This window comes from Phragmites australis, chromosome 2 (genome assembly GCF_958298935.1).
Source record: "Phragmites australis chromosome 2, lpPhrAust1.1, whole genome shotgun sequence".
Lineage (NCBI taxonomy): Eukaryota > Viridiplantae > Streptophyta > Magnoliopsida > Poales > Poaceae > Phragmites > Phragmites australis.
The window spans coordinates 22,321,515-22,344,809 of NC_084922.1; the positions used below are offsets into that span (position 1 = coordinate 22,321,515).

Below are 23,295 nucleotides of genomic sequence, written 5' to 3' on the forward strand. Positions count from 1 at the left end.
TCATCAACAGACAATATGGTATATTAGAAAGTAAATAAATCCCTTAAAGTTGGGCGCCCGGGTGCACATCACATTCTTCACTGCCACTGCCGCCATCATTAGCAAGTTCTTCGGTAAGCCAATCTACATGGTTTGGGGAGGTCGGGAGGAGCGACTGATTTGGGGAGGAGCAGCTGATTCGGTAAGCTCAATCGATTTTGGAGTTTGACCGTGTATATCATGTCATTAACATTGGAGTATATCTCGATGCTGCAGAACAACTTGGCCATGGCGGATATATCCAACATCGCGTCGTCGCTCCTGCCATTCGGGCAGGGGGAAACAGTCGAGGGGGAGCTGGTGGCCGGGATTACCGAGGAGGTGGTGGTGTTTGTGAGGCACATCTCCACGTGGCCCGAGACGTGGCTCGATTTTCCCTTTTCGTTAGCAAGCGCTACGCCGATGGTAAGAATTAGTGCTTTAGTGGTGTGATATCGAAATTTCGTTGCGTTTTGAAGAAATGGAGTGTCTTTCCTATATTAACATAAGCACATTTAGTTGAGATTGCTGGGGAAGAGAAGTGGCTGGAGGGGTGAAGCTTGGTCGTGAATTTATCATTGCTCATTTGGTACACTTTTTTTAATTATTTCCCTATCCGTTTGTTAAAACATTGTAATGATCAGTATGTTACGCCTCTCCTACATTATAGTTTGTTAGTTACAATATTTTGATGAGCCTCCTGTTATCATTTTCAGCCATTGCCGCAGTGGTGACTATTACAATATTTAATCATTCGATCAAAATGGTTTGCAAAGATCATGACATCCACAGTTGATGTCAAAGATGATTCAAGGAGCCGCCCTATTCAGAATGCAATGGTAAGATATTTTCCCAATTTGACAATTTCCCATGTATGAAATAAATTAGCATGGCTCCAGAGTTAGTGGCACTTTGTTTTCTGATTCTGATACGGTTACTGGCCAGAGCAAAATTTGATGAGCTGATGGCAGCAGCTGCGGAGGGGAGGGAAGCTGCTGAGGCCGAGGAGCAGAGCTAAACATCTATTTAAAATTTGCTGTTGTATTTCAATTAGTATTGTGCTGCCAGGTTTTGGTTTTAATCTATTGGCCAACAGGAGAGAGACACTTCTGTAGTCAGTCAATCAAGAGCTCTGCTCATCTGATTCGTTCTGAGTGGTAATGGCAACTTGTGCTCATGATAACAGATCCTTTGAATGGTAATGGTAACTTGTGTTCATGATATATTGGTCTTTCCACTTAAGGGGTTACGTTGGGTTAGTTTTGAATGGCGCAACTTGTGCTTATGAGTTAGAAAATGCTAATGCGTCGTGATTAAATTGATCTTGAAGTGCTGGAAACTTTTTGTATGTCTTCCTCTGTTTCAGATATTTTGGATGACAGATCGTATGCAGATCCATGTGAAACATGTTGATCCATATTGCAGCTGGAGATGATATGATTTCAACGAGACTTGAGTTTGATTTTCTCCGTGTCAGTTAATATGGCTTACAATTTTTTATAATTCACCTCAAACTTGTGGTGTTCTGTTACTTGTATTTGATGATTGTGTATGCAGCATTAATAGTGCTCCATTCTTATCCAATTATCCTATTTTTTTAGTAAATGCTACTGTTGTGCTTGTTTAACGCACCTTTTGAGATAAGCCATCATGTTTCAGTAGTTGTTGCTTTCATTGATTCAACAACTTCATCTCTTCAGCACATTCAATATTTTAGAGAACCTTTTTTCTTCCTAAGTCGTGATGGTGAGGCTTTGTCGGATATCAAAGTACGGATTCAGAGAAGGCTTCAAGTTCCCGATGTGCAGTTTCTAAAGGTACTCATTTCGACCTTTCTTATATGATCGATATCTGAGTTCTGTGATTTATGTTCGTCATTTAAGCACGTATGGACATAGCTTTTCTATCGACTATTATTTACTATTGATTTGCTAATCATTTTGTGTTTTTACTCTTTTCTGTTGAATATATTGTCTGAAACTCCATGGCACAACTGCAGACACCATTGTGTATTATTTAAATATTTAAATGGGCATCTTGGTTTGGCTGGAGTACCTCCAAGATTCAGATATTGTGTTGAGCCGATTCCAGGTGGATTAAATTTCCCTTTTGGGGATAGAATCTTTTTGCAAGAACAGTGTTGAACAGAATCTTAAATCTTGTCTATTTTTTTCTTGGTATTTTTCTTTAGAAACAGAAAAAAATTTATGGAGGATGGGAACATCACCTTGGATTGGAGCTTACAGCCACTGCCCCAAAAAGATCCTGCTTGGCCAGTCAGATATTACCCTGAAGAATTCTAACATTAAAGCTTTCTGTTACATAATATTCTGATAGTAGATTGAAACAATTGCAGAACAATCATTCTCTTGAGAAGCCAGTGAAGATTTACAACTAAAGATGGCGATATTTTCACTGTTATGTGATGAATCCTGAGTTATCTCCTGTTTTGATTGTGAAAATGAATGGTTAGGAACATCTTAGTTTACCTACACTATGCCGAAGTCTCTCACTTTGTTGTTTTGATGTGCCATTTTCCATATGCAGAGGAACTGGATATGAGGGCATTGTCTTGCCAATGCCGAGCCTTTTTGTATATGGAGTACATGGAAGAGGCTTTGCATAGAGTACAGAGTTATTATAGTAACCTTTTCTTGCATAGAGAGCATTACAGTTTGTCGAAAGAAAATTTTTATTTGGTTGGATGTACAGAGTTCTTATAGTAACCTTTCTTGTAGGTAGTTTCGCGAAGCTGTATATCAGGGTTGATTACCTCTGTTTTTTTTTTTTTGTTCCCATCATTGTTCTGTGGGGGGCTCTGTTGACATTAACCTTATGAAACGTGTTTGAGGTCTAAATTAACGATTGACTTGATTATATGTTAAGTTACTTTTTCGTTATTAGATCAACTTCTAAAAAAACTCTTAGTATCGTCGTTGTACCGGTTCGAAACGTTATTAGATCATCGGTTTGTCATATGCAATGCACATTCAAAGCCCTTGCGAGTCAACTCCTAGATTTAGACGTGCCTAGCCGGTTGGCCAACAGCGCGATCATCATCCTAGATGAGATCCTGCACCTTGGACGGCAATAAGGACAACCTGACACCACTGTGGCATGTCACTGAATGATAATATTTTCTTGTAAAAACGGATATTTAGATATGTTTGATAGAGTTCTTTCTGATTCAACTTTCTACGGAGAGTGATATTTTGGAGGAAGTGATTTTATATGAGAAGTAAATTAAAGAGAGTTGTTTTTTTCAGCTTCTCAGCTTCTAGTTCATTTCAGAGAATCATTCTCATACTTAAAAAGCTAAAGCTAGTAAAACTTTTCCTAATTTTAATCAAAAAGCTAATTTTAGAGCTCTACCAAACAATCGATTAAGAACTAGAAAATAGCATGCCTTTGGCATGCTATATGGCCCGTAGCTGACGAAAAAGGAGCAGATATTTTCTTATAAACTGTTTAACATATTGTATATGAACTTATATTAGGTTACAAGTTTTAGCAACTTAATTGTTGTTAAACTACTTGCAAGTGAACCAGTTCAGTTATAAACAAGCCACATATATATCAGGCCTAAAGGCAATGACAGGGTATCTGTGCTACACTTAATATGGTTATTTCTGCATCTTTAAAGTTTCATTTGAGCTAGACTCATCTTTACGTTTGTGCTACACAGTATTGAGGCCACCTAGCCTTACCAAGAGGCAGAACTACCAGAACTTTACATCAGCTATTAAGTATGTCCACCCTGGTCCAAAATGGAATAACATCAGAGATATCAATAGCTTAAAGCATGAATATTAATTAAGAGGAATTAACACAAAAGTACCAAGTGTACTCTTGCTGACGTCTACAACATTTTAAACAAACTGTTACTGAAATAGATTTTTCAATAAAGAGGACACATAGCAGCGGTTTATCAGTTGGGATTTATTGGAAAGCAAGATACGAAAACTAAATCTCAAATTCTTAGAACAAATAATCCATCAAGCCAGGCTAGGGTTCCTTACCAACAATAGGACACGATAGCATGGTCTGGACGCACAGAGCGGACGCTGCGGGTGAACATTGATTCCAGATGCATGTGGTCTACGAGCAACATTCAACATATGGGTTGTAATGGGTTGCCGAGTCCGGTTGGATTTCAGATTAGCCCATCAGTTTCTTTTCATGAATGAATGGCTTTATAAGCTGAAACACAAACTGCATGCAACACTTGCTTGCAGAGGTCAAGCTCAACAGACAACCTATGGAAATCAATAAAGGAAGCACAGGGAATAACCATCGGTAAGAACTTTTACTGAACTTATTATTTGCTTCAGGATCAGCAGAGATGAAGTGAGAGATAGCACTGTCATAAGTTTGGTTTTGAGCACAGTCCAACCACATTTGACTTGCCAACAGTTTGTGATGACTTCCTCGAGATTTGAAGTAGTTTCAGAACATCAGCACCATCCCTGGAGATAACCATACAAACAATCATATAAGTAGTTTGTAAGACATGCAAAATATGTATTTTACGACTCACCATATGAATCACATCGATGACACCATCACTAGCTCCTGTTGTTAATTATTTCGTGCCTATTTGAATACTAAATGTAAACATTTTTGCCTCGGATTGTGCTGGTTCCAAAGATTATGCGAATTAAGAAACCATTGAGATTGCTTGATTAACAACGGTCTGCAAAGAAGACACTTTATATAAGTAACCCTGGCATAAATATTTAGCACAAAAGCAAAAGAACAAAAACTACATTAGATTTGCACAGTGATTCGATTTGTAGTAAGAGAGAATTTCCCAATTTTGCCTGAAGCCCTGAACTATTGCCCCTCAAAAAAACCTTTTCAGCCATCAAAATTACTAAAACCTGCGGAGCATAATAAAGAGTGACACATAAACACATCGATTCCCAAGAGAATGGTGTACAAATATTATTCTAATACTATGCAATTGACTTCCATTAACTCCAATCAGAGCAGCCAAATCACCCACATCAAATCCATCTGATAGTTTTAAGAAAACAAGACTCAACCATGCATTAAGTTTGCATCCAAACAACCTATCTATTCATTCAAATCCTGTAGGAACTCTCTACACGATCTCACAGGCCAAAGCTAACCAGACAAACTACTATTGCACATCGTCAAACATTATGCCTAAAATCCCCTCGTTATGCTTGATCTATGCAACTCAACAAACCATTATTTTACAGATGTTTGCGATCAATCTCTAGACCAGGTTTAATACTTGATGTGTAGGCAAAACAGATCAAGCGGCTACAGTTGTAATATATAATCTACAATATATCTGAATAGGCATGAGGCTTTACGACCCGCTGCAATATCAAATCCAAATCTGCAGCACTGACGAAATTCCATGGGACTAGCTAGATCCAGTGATTCACCAATGACTAATCGGTTGCTTGTAGCGAGATGGGTATCGACGAGAGTGGCATTTTAACGTAGTCGTGTTCACCGATGGTATTTTAGCGAGCGCCAATGATAGGAATGATAAAATCCCAAATTTCCCCATACGGCGGCGGCGGCGGCGGTGGACAGATTACTTTGTGATCTGGAGGAACTAGCTGCGCCAATTAAAGATCACTCCAAGTGTCACAAAATAGAGATATTATAGACGCATTCATTTGACCGTCCACTAGCAATCGAACAACCTGGTGAATCAGCGGCTATATCCTTACCGGGTTTTAGATATGAAATATTAGTCCGATCCAAAACTTAGGCCGAGGCTGACGCGTTACGCGGAGCACGAGATTTGACTGGGATGACAGGTGGGCCCAGGTCGGTGTTGAACATAACGTTTTCCAAGACCCAAGTGCGAACGCGAACCGACCCCCGAACCCGAACACGGCTCCGCTCGAGTTAAACCCAAACCCAAACCCAAACCCAATTCCCCATTTCCTCCGACCCTGCGCCACCTCCTTTTCCGACACAGGCACACAGCCCTATCGGTAGCGGAGAAATGGGGAGGCGGCGCCGCTTCGCGCAGCTCGACGACGACGACGATAGCGCCACCGAGACGCCCAAGGCCAAGCCCTCCGGCGGTGGCGGCGGCGGCGCTTCGTCCTCGGGCCCTAACCCCAAGAAGCAGCAGCAGCAGCGCCGCCGCGTCTCCGCCGCCGCGGACGAGGAGGAGGAGGAGGAGGAGGAGGAGGACGTGGAGCTCGAGGAGGAGGAGGACGACGAGAAGGACCTGGAGGCGATGCGGAGGGACGAGGAAGAGGAGCGGCGGGAGGAGGAGACGCAGACCCGCCGCCGCCGGGGCAGGCCGAAGCGACGCGCCCCGGAGAGCGATGAGGAGGAGGAGGAAGAAGAAAAGGCGGAGCCGGAGGAGGAGGAGGAACCCCGTGAGGAGGAGAACACGGAGCCGGTGCCCATCGGGAACCCTGTGAAGGTCACCGGCAAGGGGAAGAAGCAGAAGAAGCACTATGCCTCCTTCGAGTACGAGGGCAACACGTTCGAGCTCGTAAGCCGCCGTCTCCTCCTCTCTTCCAGCTTTCTGCTTTACGGTCGGTCATTGTTGTGGACTTGTGCAGGAGGACCCCGTGCTGCTCACGCCTGAGGACCGCAGTCAGAAGCCCTATGTCGCCATCATCAAGGTCTGTTATCAGAGACCAAAAGTTGGCAATGTTACTATTGTTCTGTTTGATCTCATGAATTTACTCAGTCATTTGTAGGGTTCCATAAGCAAATTCACAAAATTTGATGAGTTCGTAGTTATTGTTACTTATGTGATAGTTGAGTTGAGTGACCGCAGTCTTTATGCCAGTAAAATTGTTCTTTTACCATGAATGCTAACTAGCTAGGTGCATGGCATTAGGCTAGGTTTTGTGGGCTAGTACAAACGTATATTGTGCTTAGATAACAATTCATCTATATTTGCATCAAGCAGTTTGGCCTGCCACCACCTCCGCATAAATGCTTTCTTAAATGGAATGATCCTTAGTTTTTTGAACTGCTTCTGTTGTGCCCTGCATCTGGTTGCTACAATTGTTTTGTGTCTTTGGGTATTTTAGCCCGCAGAGAATTCAAATCCTCATTCACAGTTTCATTTTTTACATTAGTGGTTTTTGTTTGGCTTAGCGTGTGCCCAATCACTTATGATCTGCAAATCCACTGACCTTTATTTGTAAGGAACCATTCACATCAATCTGCAAAATCATTTCAAGCTTTAATGCTAGTTTCTTTTTCATTCGAAAATGCTTGAATATATAAAAGGTGCCGTCATGCACTGAATTTGTATAATCAGGTAGATGTTCAGATGATTCAGTTTTCTATGCTGACTGAGTTAGCAGCTAGTTTTTCTTCCGGTGATAGTTGAGGTAATTTTTGCTGGTAAGTTTGACATATTGCTTTCAATTGTTGGGAAATGAAATTTATTATTTAAATGTCCACACGGAAGGACATTTGGCACGAACAATAATCAAGCACTTGCTGCTAGGTGCAGTTTTGTCTGCACTATTTGCATTTTGAATTATCGATGTTACCCATGGTTGCAAATCGCTCAGCTTAGGCCAAACTTTGCATCAAGCAGTTTCGTGTCAGCCTCAGATTATATTCCATGTCCCAAATGATTACCTGTTCTGGCTAGTTCTAGGGCCATAGTCCCTTATCATTGTGCATCTGCCTGGAATTTTAATTTTTTATATAATACTCAGTTTTTGTTATGGGCACCTACCTTGATGCGGGCATACGGTTCTCTATGATGTTGGATGTTCCCAACTTTCCATTTATGTAACACAACTTTCTATTTAATTATCTTGGAACAGGATATAACAGAATCTGAGGAGAGCTTAAATATAACTGGTCAATGGTTTTATAGACCAGAAGAGGCTGATAGAAAGGGTGGTGGAAGCTGGGTAGCACGTGACACACGGGAGCTATTTTACAGTTTCCATATTGATGATGTGCCTGCAGAGTCAGTTATGCACAAGTGTGTGGTCCATTTCATTCCTCTGCGCAAGCAGATCCCCAGTCGAAAGCAACACCCTGGATTTATTGTCCAGAAGGTTTATGATGCAGTTGAGAAGAAACTGTGGAACCTAACAGACAAGGACTATGAGGATAACAAGCAACAAGAAATTGATCTCCTTGTCAAAAAAACAATGGACCGTATTGGTGAGCTTCCTGACCTTGAACCTTCTGAAGATACGCCCGCTGACAACACTGATCACTTGACAAATAAACGAAGCCTACGGAAGAAACTGGTAAACCCTATAGATGTCAAAAGAGAACCTCCAGTTGGCAAATCTGACCTGTTTGCAAAAGCAGAGACACCTGGAAGTGATAAGCTAAATTATTATGCCATCCTTGTCAGATATAAAGCAGTTACTGGTGATCAGTATCGTGATAAGTGGCTTGATAAATTGTTAGATAGTATTCCACTAGCATCAAAGGAGAGTGCTGGGGCATCTCATGCTGATCCTGATATTGCCGCCAAAAGTTCAACTAATGGTTCATCTTCAAAGGATGTTGGTTCTGCTGTAAGTTGTTTTTTCCCCATATTATTGAAATAATTTAAACTCTTGTGTATCGTATCTATCTTTCATGGCTCATATTTCTTCTAGGTTGTCAGTAAAGGTGTCAGTGCCATTAATCATGTTGTAGTATTATTAGGTCCCGTAACTTGTTGCAAATTGTTGCAAGTAGTGCTTAAGGATTCAGAGGTCACTGTACGACTTACCTAGTGAAGCATGTGTCACACGGATACTACTCATTAGTCAATCTTTCCGAGTTGTATGGCTGTTAAACGGATCCTTCTATTTGTTAGTGTGATGGGATTTTGATATGCTCCAAAACCGTCTATAATATTCAATACCAGTATATTTTCAGTGAATTTTTGGAGTGTTGATAAGTTACCATTGTTTAGTACAATAGGTTTCTAAAAGAAGTGACCTGGGATGAGAGGCAGAACACTCGAGGCTTGTCAGCCTGTCTCATAGTTAACTAGTGGGTTATGTTTATTTAAGTCTTCTGCTTGACTCCTTGGTTCCCTCATTCCCTGTGTTCTGTTGATCCTGTATTTTTACCACCTTGGTTTATGGTGATGATTTCTTCTTTTTTAATCAGGACAATGAAAAATCATATGCACTTGATGTTGTTGTTCCAATAATGGTTGCCTTAGAAAGATCTGCATATGAAGCTCTTGGCAGTGACTTTGGGAAGTATAACCAGAAACTGAGACAATTATTGTTCAACATCAAGGTATACATGTTTATCAGTGGCCCCTTTCAGCATTATGCTTTTTGGGAATTTCTATTTGAACATTTAAACAATGGTTTGCTGGATAACTTTAGTTTACTGGCATCTCATTATTTTATACTGAGCTGTGAACTGTAATAATTAGCTGCTATCATCCCATCAACCTTAATAGTTTACTACTGTAGAGTATGCCTATGTTGGTGAGAAGCACCTTGTATCTGCTCAAGCATGGTATTTAGCATCCTTCAACATATATTCATTGTATTCGTATCCTAACTTTAAGCATGTCATTTGAATATATATTCATCTTATCCTAGATGTATCTGCTCAAGCATGGCATTTAAGCATGGTTTTGTAACTTGAAAACACAGAATAGTTCAGTTCAGATTGTTCACTATATCTAGCCCAACCTAAATTGTTAGTTTGTTATGTGGCCTATATGAGGACTTCTAGTTTTAATCACTATAAAAAAGAGCTATCAACAAGCAACAACACCTGTTTTGTTATGTTGGTTTGCTCCAAGTCTATTCTGTTGCACTTGTTTGATGGTCCATGATTTGCGGTGGTTCAGGATTTGCTCATATGGTTACCAAACCATGGTCATTCCAATGATCCAATCACCATTTGCGTTCTCAGTTTCTCCGCATGCAGAGCATGTGTATTCTGTACCACTAAGTTACAACTTATACGACGAAGCTGCTCTCCCCATGAATATAATTTTAAAGCACGATCATCTTCACATCACACCTAGCCAATGTACAAATAGTTTGCATGGCATGATGACGTCTTCTGTGTCCTTGCACTTGCAGTACTGCTGCTTGATAAAATTAAAACAGTTTGTATTTGCACCTTCTCCAAGAAGATGTATCAGCTCCACATGTTCGCCAAAACACTGTAGAAAGTGCAAGTTTCACATATCATTGTTTCATTTGCAGTCTTGTCATCCTAATTATAATGATGTGAATATTTGATGTTTCCATAATCACCTCTGTCTGGATGAGGCTAGTTATTCTTTCATGTTAAAACCTAAAAAACTAATTTTACTGTCAACCATTTTCCTTCAGAGTTCAGACTATGATTCATAAACCAATAACATTTACTAATTTGAAATTGGATATTATATTTCTGGAGAAACTTTTGTATTGCTATTGCTGTAGTAACTATCATACTCTCTGATTATCATGACAGTGATAGCAATGATATGCACCCTAACAATTTATCATGAGGTCATTTGCCTGTAACGAATTTTAACTCCCGCGATATCACACTTTTGTATGTTTTTATTGTTGTTTGTTGAATATTTGACTTATCATTGTTATTTTGGATATACAGAATAGCTCTAAACTACGCAGGCGACTGATGGACAAAGAGCTTGATCCTCCAGTTCTTTTAACAATGTCCCCTGATGAACTAAAGGTCTAATTGTCATTTCAAATATTTTACATTTGGTCTTTATAAGCCAGCTTTCCTTTACCTTGTTGGCCAAAACTGGTTTCATCCTGTGCTAGTATCATAGTACTCTAGTTATTTAGTTGATAGGACAACATTGTTAACACAGCCAAAATTCTATTTGTGTTGTAAACGAGTTTTGGTTTTAAGGTTTTATGGGTGACTGGACGCACGGCTTATGCATTGCTGGCGTGTTTGTAGCTGTGACAGCAGAAGAGAGGTAAAGGGGTTTGAGATAGAGAAGAGCAGCAAGGGCAGAGGAATGTAGAATTAGAGGGTTGAGGAAAGCATAATTTACTTCTTACATGATTCTATTCCGTTCAGACTAGGTCATTTATATATAGAGGGAATAGAACCGACCCCTACATTGGTTCCTGTCCTTAATGTTTCTTGAACTCATTGTTTCTTTCCTAACAAACTAAAACTTTCCTATTACATGGACTCTTATGATTTCTCCTACAATGACTCTTAATACTTTCCTACACTCCAGCCATTACCTCACCTAACTGAACCAAGCTTTCCTATTCGTTACCTTTGCTTGTGGGCAACATTATTCCCCTCTTGAAGAAACAGCTCTTCCTCGAGGTAATGTTCAAGATGGCCCCTGTTCCTTTTGCTGTCGTCCTCGTCCACCAATTCAAGGTGGTAGAGTCATTGGCACATATGGTCCTTGCTAAGCTCCTCATCACAGTAGAAGCATGATCCTTTCTCCTGCCGTTCTGCTATCTCTGCCTTATGTGAAACGATGGAATTGACATGCTTATCAGCACTACATCTCCAGGCCCTGTGATTGAATGTTTCAAACCACAGCTGTTCCATTTGCTGCTGATGGAGCCAAGCTGTTAATAATAGCTCATTGTTCATATGCATAAGCCAACCTCATGGCAACCTGCAAATCTGGAGAACTTTGAAGCACAACGTTGACACATAACATGTCAAATAATCCTGACGTGAACAGTTGAACTTGTTGTTCTACTGTCCATATTCTTTTCTTGATAATCTTCAACGGATCCAATGAGTCGGAGCCTAGCCAATTCCCAAAGTGGTTTGAATGAATCAGAGATTTCCAAACCACAGATTGCAGTGTTCTTTCAGTGCTCTTGAGCTGAATATACCACTGTTGAGCTGTGGCTACCTTGTGAACTAGGTTCGTTGTCCTAAGAAAAGTTTATGGCACCTATTCAACTAAACCAAGGTATCATTCTTAGCATCAGACATGGGAAATTCGATCTAGTAGTATCGAAGGATTCGAAAACCGGATTACTAAAATTTACCTGTCCAGGTTGATATGGCTGGTAACCGCCGGTTCCTGGTATTTTACCAGTCTATTTCTGTTAGCTATTTTTATTTTGTTCTTTTTACACATTGTTTCCTCCAAATATCGTGTTTGGTCTTTCATAAGCAGAATTAAGATTACATCAAACTAATATGAAATCACCTCATACCAGCCGGTACAGTATTTACCGGTCTAGGCTGGTACGACCGGTAGCCGGTGGTAACCGCCCAGTTACCGCTGGCTCTTTGTTCCCTGGTAGTGTTGGAGGAACCATGGGAATCTCTTGAGGTTGAGGCACTGCGTTATGGGTATATATTAAAGTGGAATGTGGTTGCATGGGCAGCAGCTGTTGCAGCATGAAACTAAATGGCGGCATAGCCGCAACAACTTGGGGCAGCTTCGCAGTGTTCATTGTGGTTAACACCATTTGCATTGTCCTAGGAATCCCAGTGCTACCTGAGGACAGAGTTGGGAGGTGGAGGGTTGTGCTACTGCCAAGGCAGTTATTGGAGTAGCAGCCAGCATGGTCTTCACCAAGGGTAGGTGACCCATGCTGTGAGCCAAGTGGAATCAGATTGGCAGGTTTAGGTAGCGGTCCATCGCCTGTTCCATGTGCTTCGTGCGATCATCAATTGCAGCCACATCTTACCATACTGCTGCCAAATCTTTGGGCACAGCAGCAAAGCCCACCATTGGTTGCTTGGTCAGATCAGCAATTGCCGCCTTCAGGTCGCCATTGAGCTTCTGCATATCCGCCATGGAAGCCATGGCTTTGATACCAAATGTTGTAGCTGAGTTTTGTTTTTAAGGTTGTATGGATGAGCAACCGGCCAGCTTGCACAATGTTGGCATGCGTGGGCCGTGATGGTAGCGGAGAGGCAACAGGGGTAGATAGAGAAGAACAGCAGGGGCAGAAGAACATAGAACTAGAGGTTTGGGGAAAGCAAAATAGACTGAAGTTTACTTCTTGCTTGATTCTATTCAGTAAAGACTAGGCCATATATGGAGAGGGAATAGAACTAAACCCAACATTGGCTCCTGTACTGAATCCTTCTTGGACTCTTAGGTTCTTTCCTAACAAACTCAATACTTTCCAATTTCATGGACTCTTATGATTTCTGCTACTAGGACTCATAATACTTAACTGTGCTTCAACCACAACCTCTCCTAACTGAACCATACTTTCCTATTCCTTACCTCCTTGTGCCACAACAATTTAGTAGAAAGTATTTAATTTTAATTATAAACAAGGGGCATCTTGTCCAAACCACTTTGGTTCAAGCACCATCAATATGATCCAAACCACTTTGGTTCAAGCACCATCAATATGATCAAATAAATCCTTAAGTAATTCTGAAGATAGTGTAAATTATGTTTAAGCATAGTTCGTAAAAAAGGTAACCTGGAAGGGAAAAGGCACAATCACTGTTTTGAGAGTATTTCTTCTTTTGTTTCTCTCGAGTCATAACAATGACTGAATTTCAACTTCAAATTCTTAAGGTTAGTGAAGTTTCACAAATCACCTCAGATTTTCTGAGATTTCCTCCATGTTGATTCATTACGTAAACCATATTGATTTCTTTTGTACAATGCACCAGGGTAGTGATTTGCGCTTGACATGCCCCCGCTCTCTCAAGTTACCACCATTTGTGCCAGTGAACCACTGATATCTAATTTTATTTTAATTACAAGTATAGTTTGGTCCTTATATAGCAATATTAGTCCCTTTTGAATGGCGAAATCAAAGCTTATGAATGGCGGCGCTATGACATTTTATCGTGAAGAAAAAAGCTCAGCACAAAAAATTTGCACAATTATCGTAATCGATGACTTCTGGATGTTCTGGTGCCATACACGATACATTCCCTATATCTTTCAGTTTTCTTTGAGTCGGCTTCAGCTGACCCTTTAAAGCCCAGTACCAGTTGTCCTAACTAAAAGGTGCACAGCTCCCTCTTCTAACCCTAGCTGTCCTTGCTCCAGCCTGGATGATACATGGTCGAGAATATTCTTCTAGGCAGTTATTGTGTAGTGCTCTGTTACTTTGTGGCTTATCTGCACATGTTTGTCTATGAATTGTGACTCTTAGCACTATTTACACTACTTGTGCTTTGTCATATTGAACTTACAAGGATCTAGTATTTGGTAGCGATGCATTGTGTGTATTTAGGTACTGTAGAAACTATTGTACTGATAAAATTACTCTTATATTCCGAGAAAATGGTTTTATTATTTCTTAATTAATTTTTTCCAGTCGGTATATCACACTATATCACGAAACCCCTGCCACTAACTGCTGCTATACACTATTTGCATCATTTTAGGCTGGGTTGACTTCAGCAGAGAAAACATCTGAACCAGAAGAATCAAGGCAGTTGCAGGTATTATACATACGTGCTCAGTAATCAGTCTGGAGAATGAAGAATATTCGGTACAATAACTGAAATGTCACATGGAGTTATTTATGCTATGATTCTCTAAGTTTGCCTTTTGTTTTAATTAGATGACCGATACACGATGTGCAAGATGCAATGAAAAGAAGGTTGGCATATCTGATATTATCCATGCAGGTCATGGAGATCGCTATCAGGTCCGTATATGTTCTATGTCTTGTTGTCTTTTTCTGATACCATTTTTGTGATACAAGATTGATTCAGTTTGCCTTGTTTTGTTGCTAGCTGGAACACTTGCTTTTCCTAAATATACTATTCATACTATTTACATGTTTTCCCTTTTAAAATTAAAGTACTTGTTTTTTTTACAGGGAAACAAATGGCAGTGTTTATGTTGTAGTTGAGGGAACATGTCAAACTATTAATTGTTCTTTTTTTAGCATGTATTTCAAAAAATTTAGCCCTCCTTTAAAGCTAAGACTTATTCGAATTGAAACTTAGTTACATGGGACCTCTTGACCAATAGCAGTTGATACATAGCAAATGTTGATGTCCGGCTTAATAAAATGGGCGTTAGGTTCCATTCTGACTACTAATTCTCTTCGGTTATAACTATAAGCAACTTGAGTACAACAGTGAGGAAATTACAGGTTACCGCCAGGCATATTAAAACTTAGGTCAACTGAAAATTTTGTTTGCAGTTTTGAGTGAATGTTAATGTCCTATGAGATCGCGACAGCGAAGGATCAACATGCCCAAGAGGGGGTTGAATTGGGTTCTAAACCATTTTCTAAACTTAAAACTATTACAAGGAAAATAAGCAACCTTAACCTAAATGTGCACTAGATTCTAGGTGAACTATCCTTCGCACAAGGAAACTTGACCTAGCTCCATCCCTATTCTAGCATAGCAAACCTACTAAAGGAAATTGTAAGAATGTAAATGCGGAATTTAAATGCTAGAAATAAATTACTCAAAAGTAAAGAGGGATAGTCAATGTTCATCTAGACGCTAGACAGATAATCAGTCACCCCGTGACTAGCGACTAGGCTGTCTAGACGACGACTAGATGGTCTAGACGATTTTGTGTTGTAGCAGCAAAAATGCAAATAAATATATTTTCAAGTGAGATTTAAGGTATACCTTCAAAGACAAATGTAACTTCAATCCTCCATTGTCCTCTAGTTCATCAATCAATAATCATTATAACAATTTGAATTATTTATATGCCTATAAAAGAATATGGCAAGCGTTAGTAAGATTTCAAATAATCAAACCACAAATGATAGTTGAAAGACATAGTGCCTGAGCAGAGCACAATTAAACAATCATTTGAAACCACATAGAAGAAGCAGAGCAAAGTACACACCACACACAAGGAGACGACGCCCAACCTGCGAGTGCTGGACCAGTGAGCTAGCCGTGGCGGCCGTAGCGTGGGCTGCCGTAGTGTGCCATTTGAGGGGAGTAGAGCTAGAGTATAGTTCTGGTGGAGCATACATAGATTCGGGGATAAGAGCTAGTATCTATTCACAACAGGGGATTTGCGGAGCGAAGGGGTGATAGTGAGGGTGCGGGCGATGGCTTGGGCACTGCCGTGGGCGATGGCTTGGGCACTGCCGTGGGCGACAAGTGTGGGCAAAGGCGCAGGCGCAGGTGCAGGTGCGGGAGTAGGCAACGGCATGGACGAGGCCACAGGCGACAGCTCGGGCGAGGCCGTGGGCGATGGCGCTAGCGCGGGGGCTGCAACTGGCGATGCCACCACAAATGGAAGAGTTGAGAGACAAATGAGGAATTGATGGATTGTATCGGTGTATTGAGTAAAGAGGTACCTTAGCAAATAGGCCCCGCGAGAGATATAATGGCTAGAGGCATATATTTCCTAAAACTGGTCGGTTACGTGACCATGGTATGGTTCCCATGACCAATACAAGGCATACGCGACTAGTCTTCATGCGCCATCACATAAACCCACTACGGGCCTCACTGGTCGCAAGGCCAGATCTGACACGATCTGTCCAATCATATTTATTGACATCCACTCAAGTGTTTTCCTTCCCTAGGCGCCAACTCCAGTGGACGAAGTCATGGACAGCGCAGAGGGGCATTGTCCCATCTCGTAGCATTAAATGCTACGGAGTGGGATTTTTGCAGGTCGACACGATGCCGCACGACGGACAGGACGTTGTCAGCAGATCGATCAAGCAAATGGTCAAGGACGGTCCTCCGTAATGATGATTTGGGTTAGATATTAGGATGAGCAGGGTCTTATGTTTGGACCCATATGAAAGTTCTCCCTATTTGTAGAGAAGGGCAGATCAAGTCTGGCAGCCGGCTAGAACTATCTCTGTAACCAATTAAGATCCTCTATAACACAACACACAGGACGTAGGGCTATTATCTTTCGGGAGACCTGAACTTGTATAACTCTCTATGTCCCTAAGTCCATCGTACGCGCACATATCGATTCCTGAAACGCCGTTCACGCACCTGCTGTCCAGCATACCTCGAAATCATTGTCAGGGACTAACCCTTGACATATTGGTTTAGGTTTTGTGCTGTACGGGGAATAGTTTGGGGCTGAAAGTTGGCCTCGCACACGACCAACACAACCCTCCCGTGCAGACCCAGCAGGCGCCAAACTCTGCATCGCCAAGACGACCGCCTAGTGCGTGCATAGCCGACTAATCGTGTCCAACCACCGTCTAGATTCACTGACTAGTCTGTCTTTGACTATAGATGATTGTCTAGAGTTGCGTCTAGGCCCTAGACTGGACGCCGAGACTTCGACTAGCGACTAGTCTCGTCTAGACGCACTAGACGATCATCACGCGAACATCGGGGATAGTCAAAACTCGATTTTTTCTCGAGGTATCGTGGAGTTGGAGCTCCCCCTAGTCCTCGTTGGAACATTCACGCAAGGGTATAGCTCCCTCTTGATCTCGCATATAGTCACAAAAAATCTGGGTCGAGAAACAGGGTTGCGGGACATGGGTCAACACCTATCAAAAGTGTGGTACGAAGGGGTATACTATTTTGGGATGACTATTCACGACTCGGTGTGTGGCCCTAAGGATTCTAGGTCAATGACCCTGGGATGAAGCTTGTGGTCGAGGGTCGCGACCCTAAGGATATAGAATATAGAATATAGAATAGAAATAGAAATTTATAGAATATAGAATAAAAATTTAGAGTAAAAAATATACATGCAATCATTTATTATTGTGTCACATTCTTTAGACTGATCTATATGATCATATGTGACCAATCCACCACCAGGTGCATCACAGGTTTAAAAGTAAAAAATAAAAAAATAAAAGGGGAAATTATAAAGAAAGGGATACGCTATTGGTCTGCCATTTGCTGGCCCAGTCAGTCAGCCCACCAAAATGACCTGCTCTAGCCGATGACATTCTCAGTACACAGCAAGCCACCACTACTTTGTTTCCCTTTCATTGCTTCTCTCTTCTCTAGTTCTCTCACATGGCAGAGTTGTCGTCGGGAAGCCTTGTCATGTCTCATGCGTGCCTCCGACACTTGAAACCTAGATATGGATCGAGCAGATCTCTGCACAACTGCACCCCCTGCCCTCCATCTCCCCACCCTCCATGTCCTCTGCTCTCGCTTCTCAGCCTCGGCACCGTGCTGCAGAAGGGAATCACCAAGCTCAAGAACATCCTCGTGGGCAAGCCCGAGCCGCAGTTTAGCCCCAAGGTGACAGGTAACCCTTTGGAAGAGTACTAAAGCAGGATCCATCGCCAACACCTCCTCCGTCAGCACCCTCATCGCCGCGAATTGCCATGCTGCAATCTTCTCAATGTCCCGACAGCGACTGGCAACAACCCTATCAGAATGGGGACGTCGACCCCGTACATCCTCGACCCTCGATTCCGGACGGCGTCCCGGGGCCGGGGAACGCGAGGTTGACCCCGTTCCCTGTAACTATGGTCCCGCACAAGGGACCAAGTGCTCTCTAGTGGTAGTCCTTCAACACTCCAGATCAATGGACTCCAAACTGGCACATCTTCATCTTAGGGCTTCAACAATCACTTCATGAAGCTCACCAAGATCAAACGTCACCAAACCATCTAGGTGATGCCAATCATCAATAGTAACAAGCTAAGAACCTCACTTGACCTAATCTAAGTCAAAGAGTTGAGTGGATGCACACTAACTGTTGTCCTAGCACTAATGATGTCCTTTTGAAAATCACTAAGTGCTTTTTCCTTTTGACTCTCCAAGAATGCAAGTAAGCTAAGAGTCTTCATGGTGCAGAGGGGGTGTATTTATAGCCAACTACCACAAATTAGCCGTTACCGCTCAAGCCAGAAAATTTGCCTTCATCGGATGATCCGGTGATGTCCAAGGTCTTCTCATCGGAACATCCAGTGTGCAAAAATATTGAACTTTAAGAAACTAGCTATTACCGTACAACAACACTTATCGGATGATCTGGTGAGGTTTGAACACCAACAACGGAACATTTGATGCATGTATCACTTTTGATCTTAGCCAACAATGGCTCTGCAAAATCTCTCTGATGACACCATCCGATAGCACTGGAACATTCGATGGCCATTATCCTATGTACACATCGGATCATCCGGTGTGTATAACTTCTGCTGATCACCTTAAATGCTCTCTAACACAAATCATCCAATGCAATCATTTGGTGATCATTGGATTGTCTGGTGGTCATAGCTCCAGAACTTCACTGAAATTTGCTCTCTGTGCAATTACTCTTGCAATCATCTGATGAACACTTTGTATTTCAGCTTCTTCAAATCAATCTAAACTTTGTTTTGTCTTCAATCTTTGCTTTCTTGGGCTTCATCTGAGCTACCTAGTGCTAGACTCGACTACTGTGCTTCACAACTATCTCATTTGCACTTTTTGCTAGGGGAGTTCTTGTACTTAAGTTGGTGATATTCATGATAACATATGGCAGAAGAGGGGGATATCATTTATAGGAGGCATGGGGAGGTATTTTGTCATTCATGATTGGTTGGCCATTGTAAATTGTCCACAGCAAGAAATACATGCAAGTACCATTCAAACCGAAGAATACAATGGATTTATGAAGGATCAATTTCATATAGTAAACAGACCTAAAACTGCCAATTTCTTGTGTGATAACTTCCAAATTATGCACCGCCTGTCTCACAGAATTTGGCTTTGGTTTTCAGCTTGAATGTACTTCCTGCGGCCACACATGGTTTTCTTCCAGAGATGCCATCTCAACGCTGACAGTGGACACTCCGAGCACTGCTGGGAACGTGGGTACCGCCCCCTGGGCGACAGCAAAGTTTGACGTCCTTGAGAAGCAGCTCACAAGCCCGCGCGACCAGCCAGACAAAGCTGCCACCGAGAAGCAGAAATCGTTCAGCAAGCCCAAGCCGGAGGAACCCTCCCCTGCGTCTGCACCGAATCATGAGTAGGCTGCCGCATCAGTGTAGGGCGCTAGGAAGTTCAGGCTTCAGATGTCTATAGTTGTGCATATCTGGATGTAGAATCGCAATTCCGGCTCTTAACATGCCACCAGCTTGTCTTTCTGGTTGGAAACTACGGGCGGAAGTCTTCGCGTCAGTACTTTGAGCAATTACCAGCATATGAGTTGACATGTGGTTTCTGGTAGCTACCCGGTTAATCGTTTCTCCTGCACAATTATTCTTCTTTTACAAGCATCATTCGCCAAACAAATGCAGTCGTAAATTTTAGGATCTCGTAGGATTGCCAAGCATGTACCGATTGAGGTATGTCAGTATCCGACACGTGCATCGTAGGGGCCACTACAGTTTTCGATGGGTATGCCTTCCCATCCTCATCCCCGTTCAGTTATCCATCTCAATTCCATTCCAGTTCAGCTATTTAACGTGCTTCCTCCTGTACCCTTCAGTACGATACGAGGTGTTGTCTTGGCAACTGGGGTATTGATTTTTAAGAACAAATAAGTTTGTTAATGCAGAAGTTAGTACAATAGTGGTAAATATATATACCATTGATACCTGGTTAATTTGCTCGCAGTAGAGTGGCGCGGTGTAACCAGCCTTTGGTGTTCTGTTTTTGTTGTTCTGGTGTTGACCCGTCTTCGCCCATCTTGTTGGTGACTTGGTTGTTTCTTTTGTTGTATATGGTTACTTTTGCACATGAATACTGAACCTAGTGTATGAGATGATATACACATAGTATATAGTATAGTTGATTTCATAGAACTATACTTATGTGCTCAAAATTATCACAAACTACACCTTTTATAACCTTATCACAAACCTATACATGTTTTGCACTTGTTATCAGAAAACTACACATTTTAGCAACTGCTGAGAATCGGAACCCACATATCATGGCTCTGCTGACTCAAGGGCAGGTGACTAGTAGGTCTACGTGCCATCTCATGCCAAAAGTGTAGTTTTCTTATAATATGCGCAAAGTGAGTTTTGTGATAAAAAAATCTTCAAAAGGCATAGTTATGAGATAATTTTGAATATATAGGTAGTTCTCTTAAATTTACTCTATAAAAACTTGTTATCCATCTCCATTCATGCCACTATAACAACCCAAGTTGGAATAAATAAAAATTTATATTTTTTATACAAAAGAAAATAAATTATACATTTATGGACATAAAGTTGTAACTTACAGTGTTTCGGGTTGTAACCGAGGGATGTGCACATTTATGTATATATATATACGGATTCGCACTGTGCACATCCCTCGGTTACAACCCGAAACACTGTAAGTTACAACTTTATGTCCAGAAATGCATAATTGCAACACGAGACGCTAACACTGTGAGTTACAACTTGTTAGGTAAACTAGTTACAACTTCACGTCCAGAAATGCATAATTGCAACACGAGAAGTTAACACTGTGAGTTACAACTTGTTATTCGCACTGCATACATCCCCCAGTTACAACTCGAAACACTGTGAGTTACAACTTGTTAGGCAGAACAGTTACAACTTCACGTCCATAAATGCATAATTGCAACACAAGAAGCTAACACTGTGAGTTACAACTTGTTATTCACACTGCGCACATCTCTCAGTTACAACCTGAAACATTGTGAGTTACAACTTGTGGGGTATACGCAGAAAGAACTACAGTAAGCATACCTGCAGAATATACATACAATATATATATAGACACACACACGGCAAGTCTATTTAGCGTCTAGGCGCAGAATAGACTTGCGTTGTGCCACTTTGGCCATAGAACTGGTTTCTTCCTACGCGTGCCCCAGTTGCAACTTCAAAAATTATCAGTTACAACTTGCTAGGCAGATCAATTACAACCACGTACAGATCCATCCCACCCACCAGAGCTACATGCAGGAGATTTTTTTGTTGATTCGAATTGTTAAAATGCAATATCTCTATAACCACATATCCGATTTTTGATCTGTTTGAAGTATATTATTGGAAAAAAATATGCGTAACAAAATAAGATCCATGAAAGCTATACTTTGATGAAATTTTAGAATCGTTATACAGTTACGACATGGTAGTCATCTAGTTACGATTTATGCTATACTGCAGTTACAACTTAGGATCGTAACTGATCTATCTTGTGGATCGTAACTATACTATTTTTGAGATAGTAACTAGGGGTGTATGCCAATATGAACAAGTTACGATCACATGACAAAAAGGATATAATTATGACCAGAGAAGGTACTGAGTTACGACCATATAAATTTGTAGTAACTGACCTATCTTGTGGATTGCAAATATACTTTTTTTGGGATCGTAACTGGAGGTGTACGCAGAGGTGAATAAGTTACGATCACATGATAAAAAGTACATAATTACGACTGGAGAAAGTTACCGAGTTGCGACCATACATATTTGTAGCAATTGACATATATTGTGGATCGCAACTATACTATTTTTGAGATCGTAACTGAAGGTGTGCGTAGAGGTGAACAAGTTACTGCTCGTGCGCAGAGGTGAACAAGCAGTATAGTTGCGTCCATGCATATTAGTAGTAACTGACCTATCTTGTAGATCGCAACTATACTGTTTTTGGTGTCGTAATTGGGAGGTGGCGCAACATTGAACTGCATTGCGCCTAGGCACATAACAGATATACAGTATACTCCAGCCTTATTCGGATAGTCCGGATTATACAGGAAAACGAAACTAATGAACTTTTGAGTAAATCTAATGATTCTATAGGTTACCACATGTTCTAAAAGAGGTCTAAATACCTTATAACCAACAACCTATAGTCACAAGCATACAAACAAGTAGATTGAGAAAATCCCCAAAGATTAACTAAAACAAGTAAATGTTCAACAAGGTAAAGTAGACAAAAGTTTGTTCCCGAAGTTCGGCCACTTCGCAAAAAGGTGCCTACGTCTCCGTTGATGAGCTCACAAAGAGCCAGGTCTTTTTCAACCCTTTCCTCTCCCAAGCAACCACAAAGATCAAGCGAGGATTCTTACTCAAATCAATGAGGGTAATACAAACTTCCCGGAGCACTCCACAAATTTGGGTGCTCGTCGGGTGATGTCTTGCTATTTAGGAGCTCAAAGCTAAAAGAGAAAAGAATGCGAATCGAAAGCTTGTCGATGACCTCAAGTGCTCAAGAGTGGATTTTTGCTTTCTAGCACTCAAACTCACTTCTCAAAACCTAATCTCCAAACCTTGCACAAATTAATGTTCTAGAGGAGTTAGGAGGGCTATTGAATGGCTTTGAATGTATTTGTTCACGAGTTGGTTCAACAGCACCACAAGAGGGGGGTTGTGGGGTATTTAGCTCACTTCAAAAAACTAGCCGTTACAGTGTATTTTGAGCGGACCCGGAGTATTTGGGTTCACCCGGAGACTCCGGGTAACACATAGTAACGCAGGCAAAAACACTGTCCGGAGCCTCTCCGGAGGGTCCGGAGACATCAGAACCCAGAGTATTTGGGCCAACCTGGAG

At 41.4% G+C, this 23,295-nt stretch overlaps 2 protein-coding genes across 4 annotated transcripts; both read left to right on the forward strand.

Moving 5' to 3' along the window:
* Positions 1 to 267: 267 nt before the first annotated feature.
* On the forward strand, positions 268 to 2,338 carry LOC133903759 (ubiquitin C-terminal hydrolase 13-like). The gene is made up of 4 exons (XM_062345223.1): positions 268 to 444; positions 1,719 to 1,835; positions 2,071 to 2,109; positions 2,216 to 2,338. The coding sequence occupies exons 1-4, from the start codon at positions 268 to 270 to the stop codon at positions 2,309 to 2,311; spliced, it is 429 nt and encodes a 142-aa protein (XP_062201207.1). The 3' UTR covers positions 2,312 to 2,338.
* Positions 2,339 to 5,933: 3,595 nt separating this feature from the next.
* Positions 5,934 to 20,031, forward strand: LOC133903434 (protein REPRESSOR OF VERNALIZATION 1). Of its 3 annotated transcripts, XR_009907276.1 has the most exons (9): positions 5,935 to 6,514; positions 6,585 to 6,647; positions 7,818 to 8,531; positions 9,118 to 9,252; positions 10,582 to 10,665; positions 14,299 to 14,355; positions 14,478 to 14,564; positions 19,268 to 19,350; positions 19,554 to 19,692. XR_009907276.1 is itself a non-coding variant. In XM_062344829.1 (8 exons), exons 1-8 carry the CDS (start codon positions 6,011 to 6,013, stop codon positions 14,769 to 14,771), a joined length of 1,677 nt encoding a protein of 558 aa, XP_062200813.1. In that variant the 5' UTR covers positions 5,934 to 6,010; the 3' UTR covers positions 14,772 to 15,065. The 3 variants fall into 3 exon arrangements, 2 of the variants coding, with proteins under 2 accessions (XP_062200813.1, XP_062200805.1); XM_062344829.1 differs by lacking the exons at positions 19,268 to 19,350; positions 19,554 to 19,692 and adding an exon at positions 14,739 to 15,065 and having other exon boundaries at positions 5,934 to 6,514; XM_062344821.1 differs by lacking the exon at positions 19,268 to 19,350 and having other exon boundaries at positions 5,936 to 6,514; positions 19,554 to 20,031.
* Positions 20,032 to 23,295: the final 3,264 nt, after the last annotated feature.

Bases quoted from the DNA above. Each gene is read 5' to 3' on its own strand.
- LOC133903759 (XM_062345223.1), top strand. From the start codon at position 268: ATGGCGGATATATCCAACATCGCGTCGTCGCTCCTGCCATTCGGGCAG. The intron at 445-1,718 runs GTAAGAATTAGT...TCATCTCTTCAG, and splicing joins TAGCAAGCGCTACGCCGATG to CACATTCAATATTTTAGAGA. The intron at 2,110-2,215 runs GTGGATTAAATT...CTTTAGAAACAG, and splicing joins TTGTGTTGAGCCGATTCCAG to AAAAAAATTTATGGAGGATG.
- LOC133903434 (XM_062344821.1), top strand. From the start codon at position 6,011: ATGGGGAGGCGGCGCCGCTTCGCGCAGCTCGACGACGACGACGATAGC. The intron at 10,666-14,298 runs GTCTAATTGTCA...GCATCATTTTAG, and splicing joins TGTCCCCTGATGAACTAAAG to GCTGGGTTGACTTCAGCAGA. The intron at 14,356-14,477 runs GTATTATACATA...TGTTTTAATTAG, and splicing joins AAGAATCAAGGCAGTTGCAG to ATGACCGATACACGATGTGC.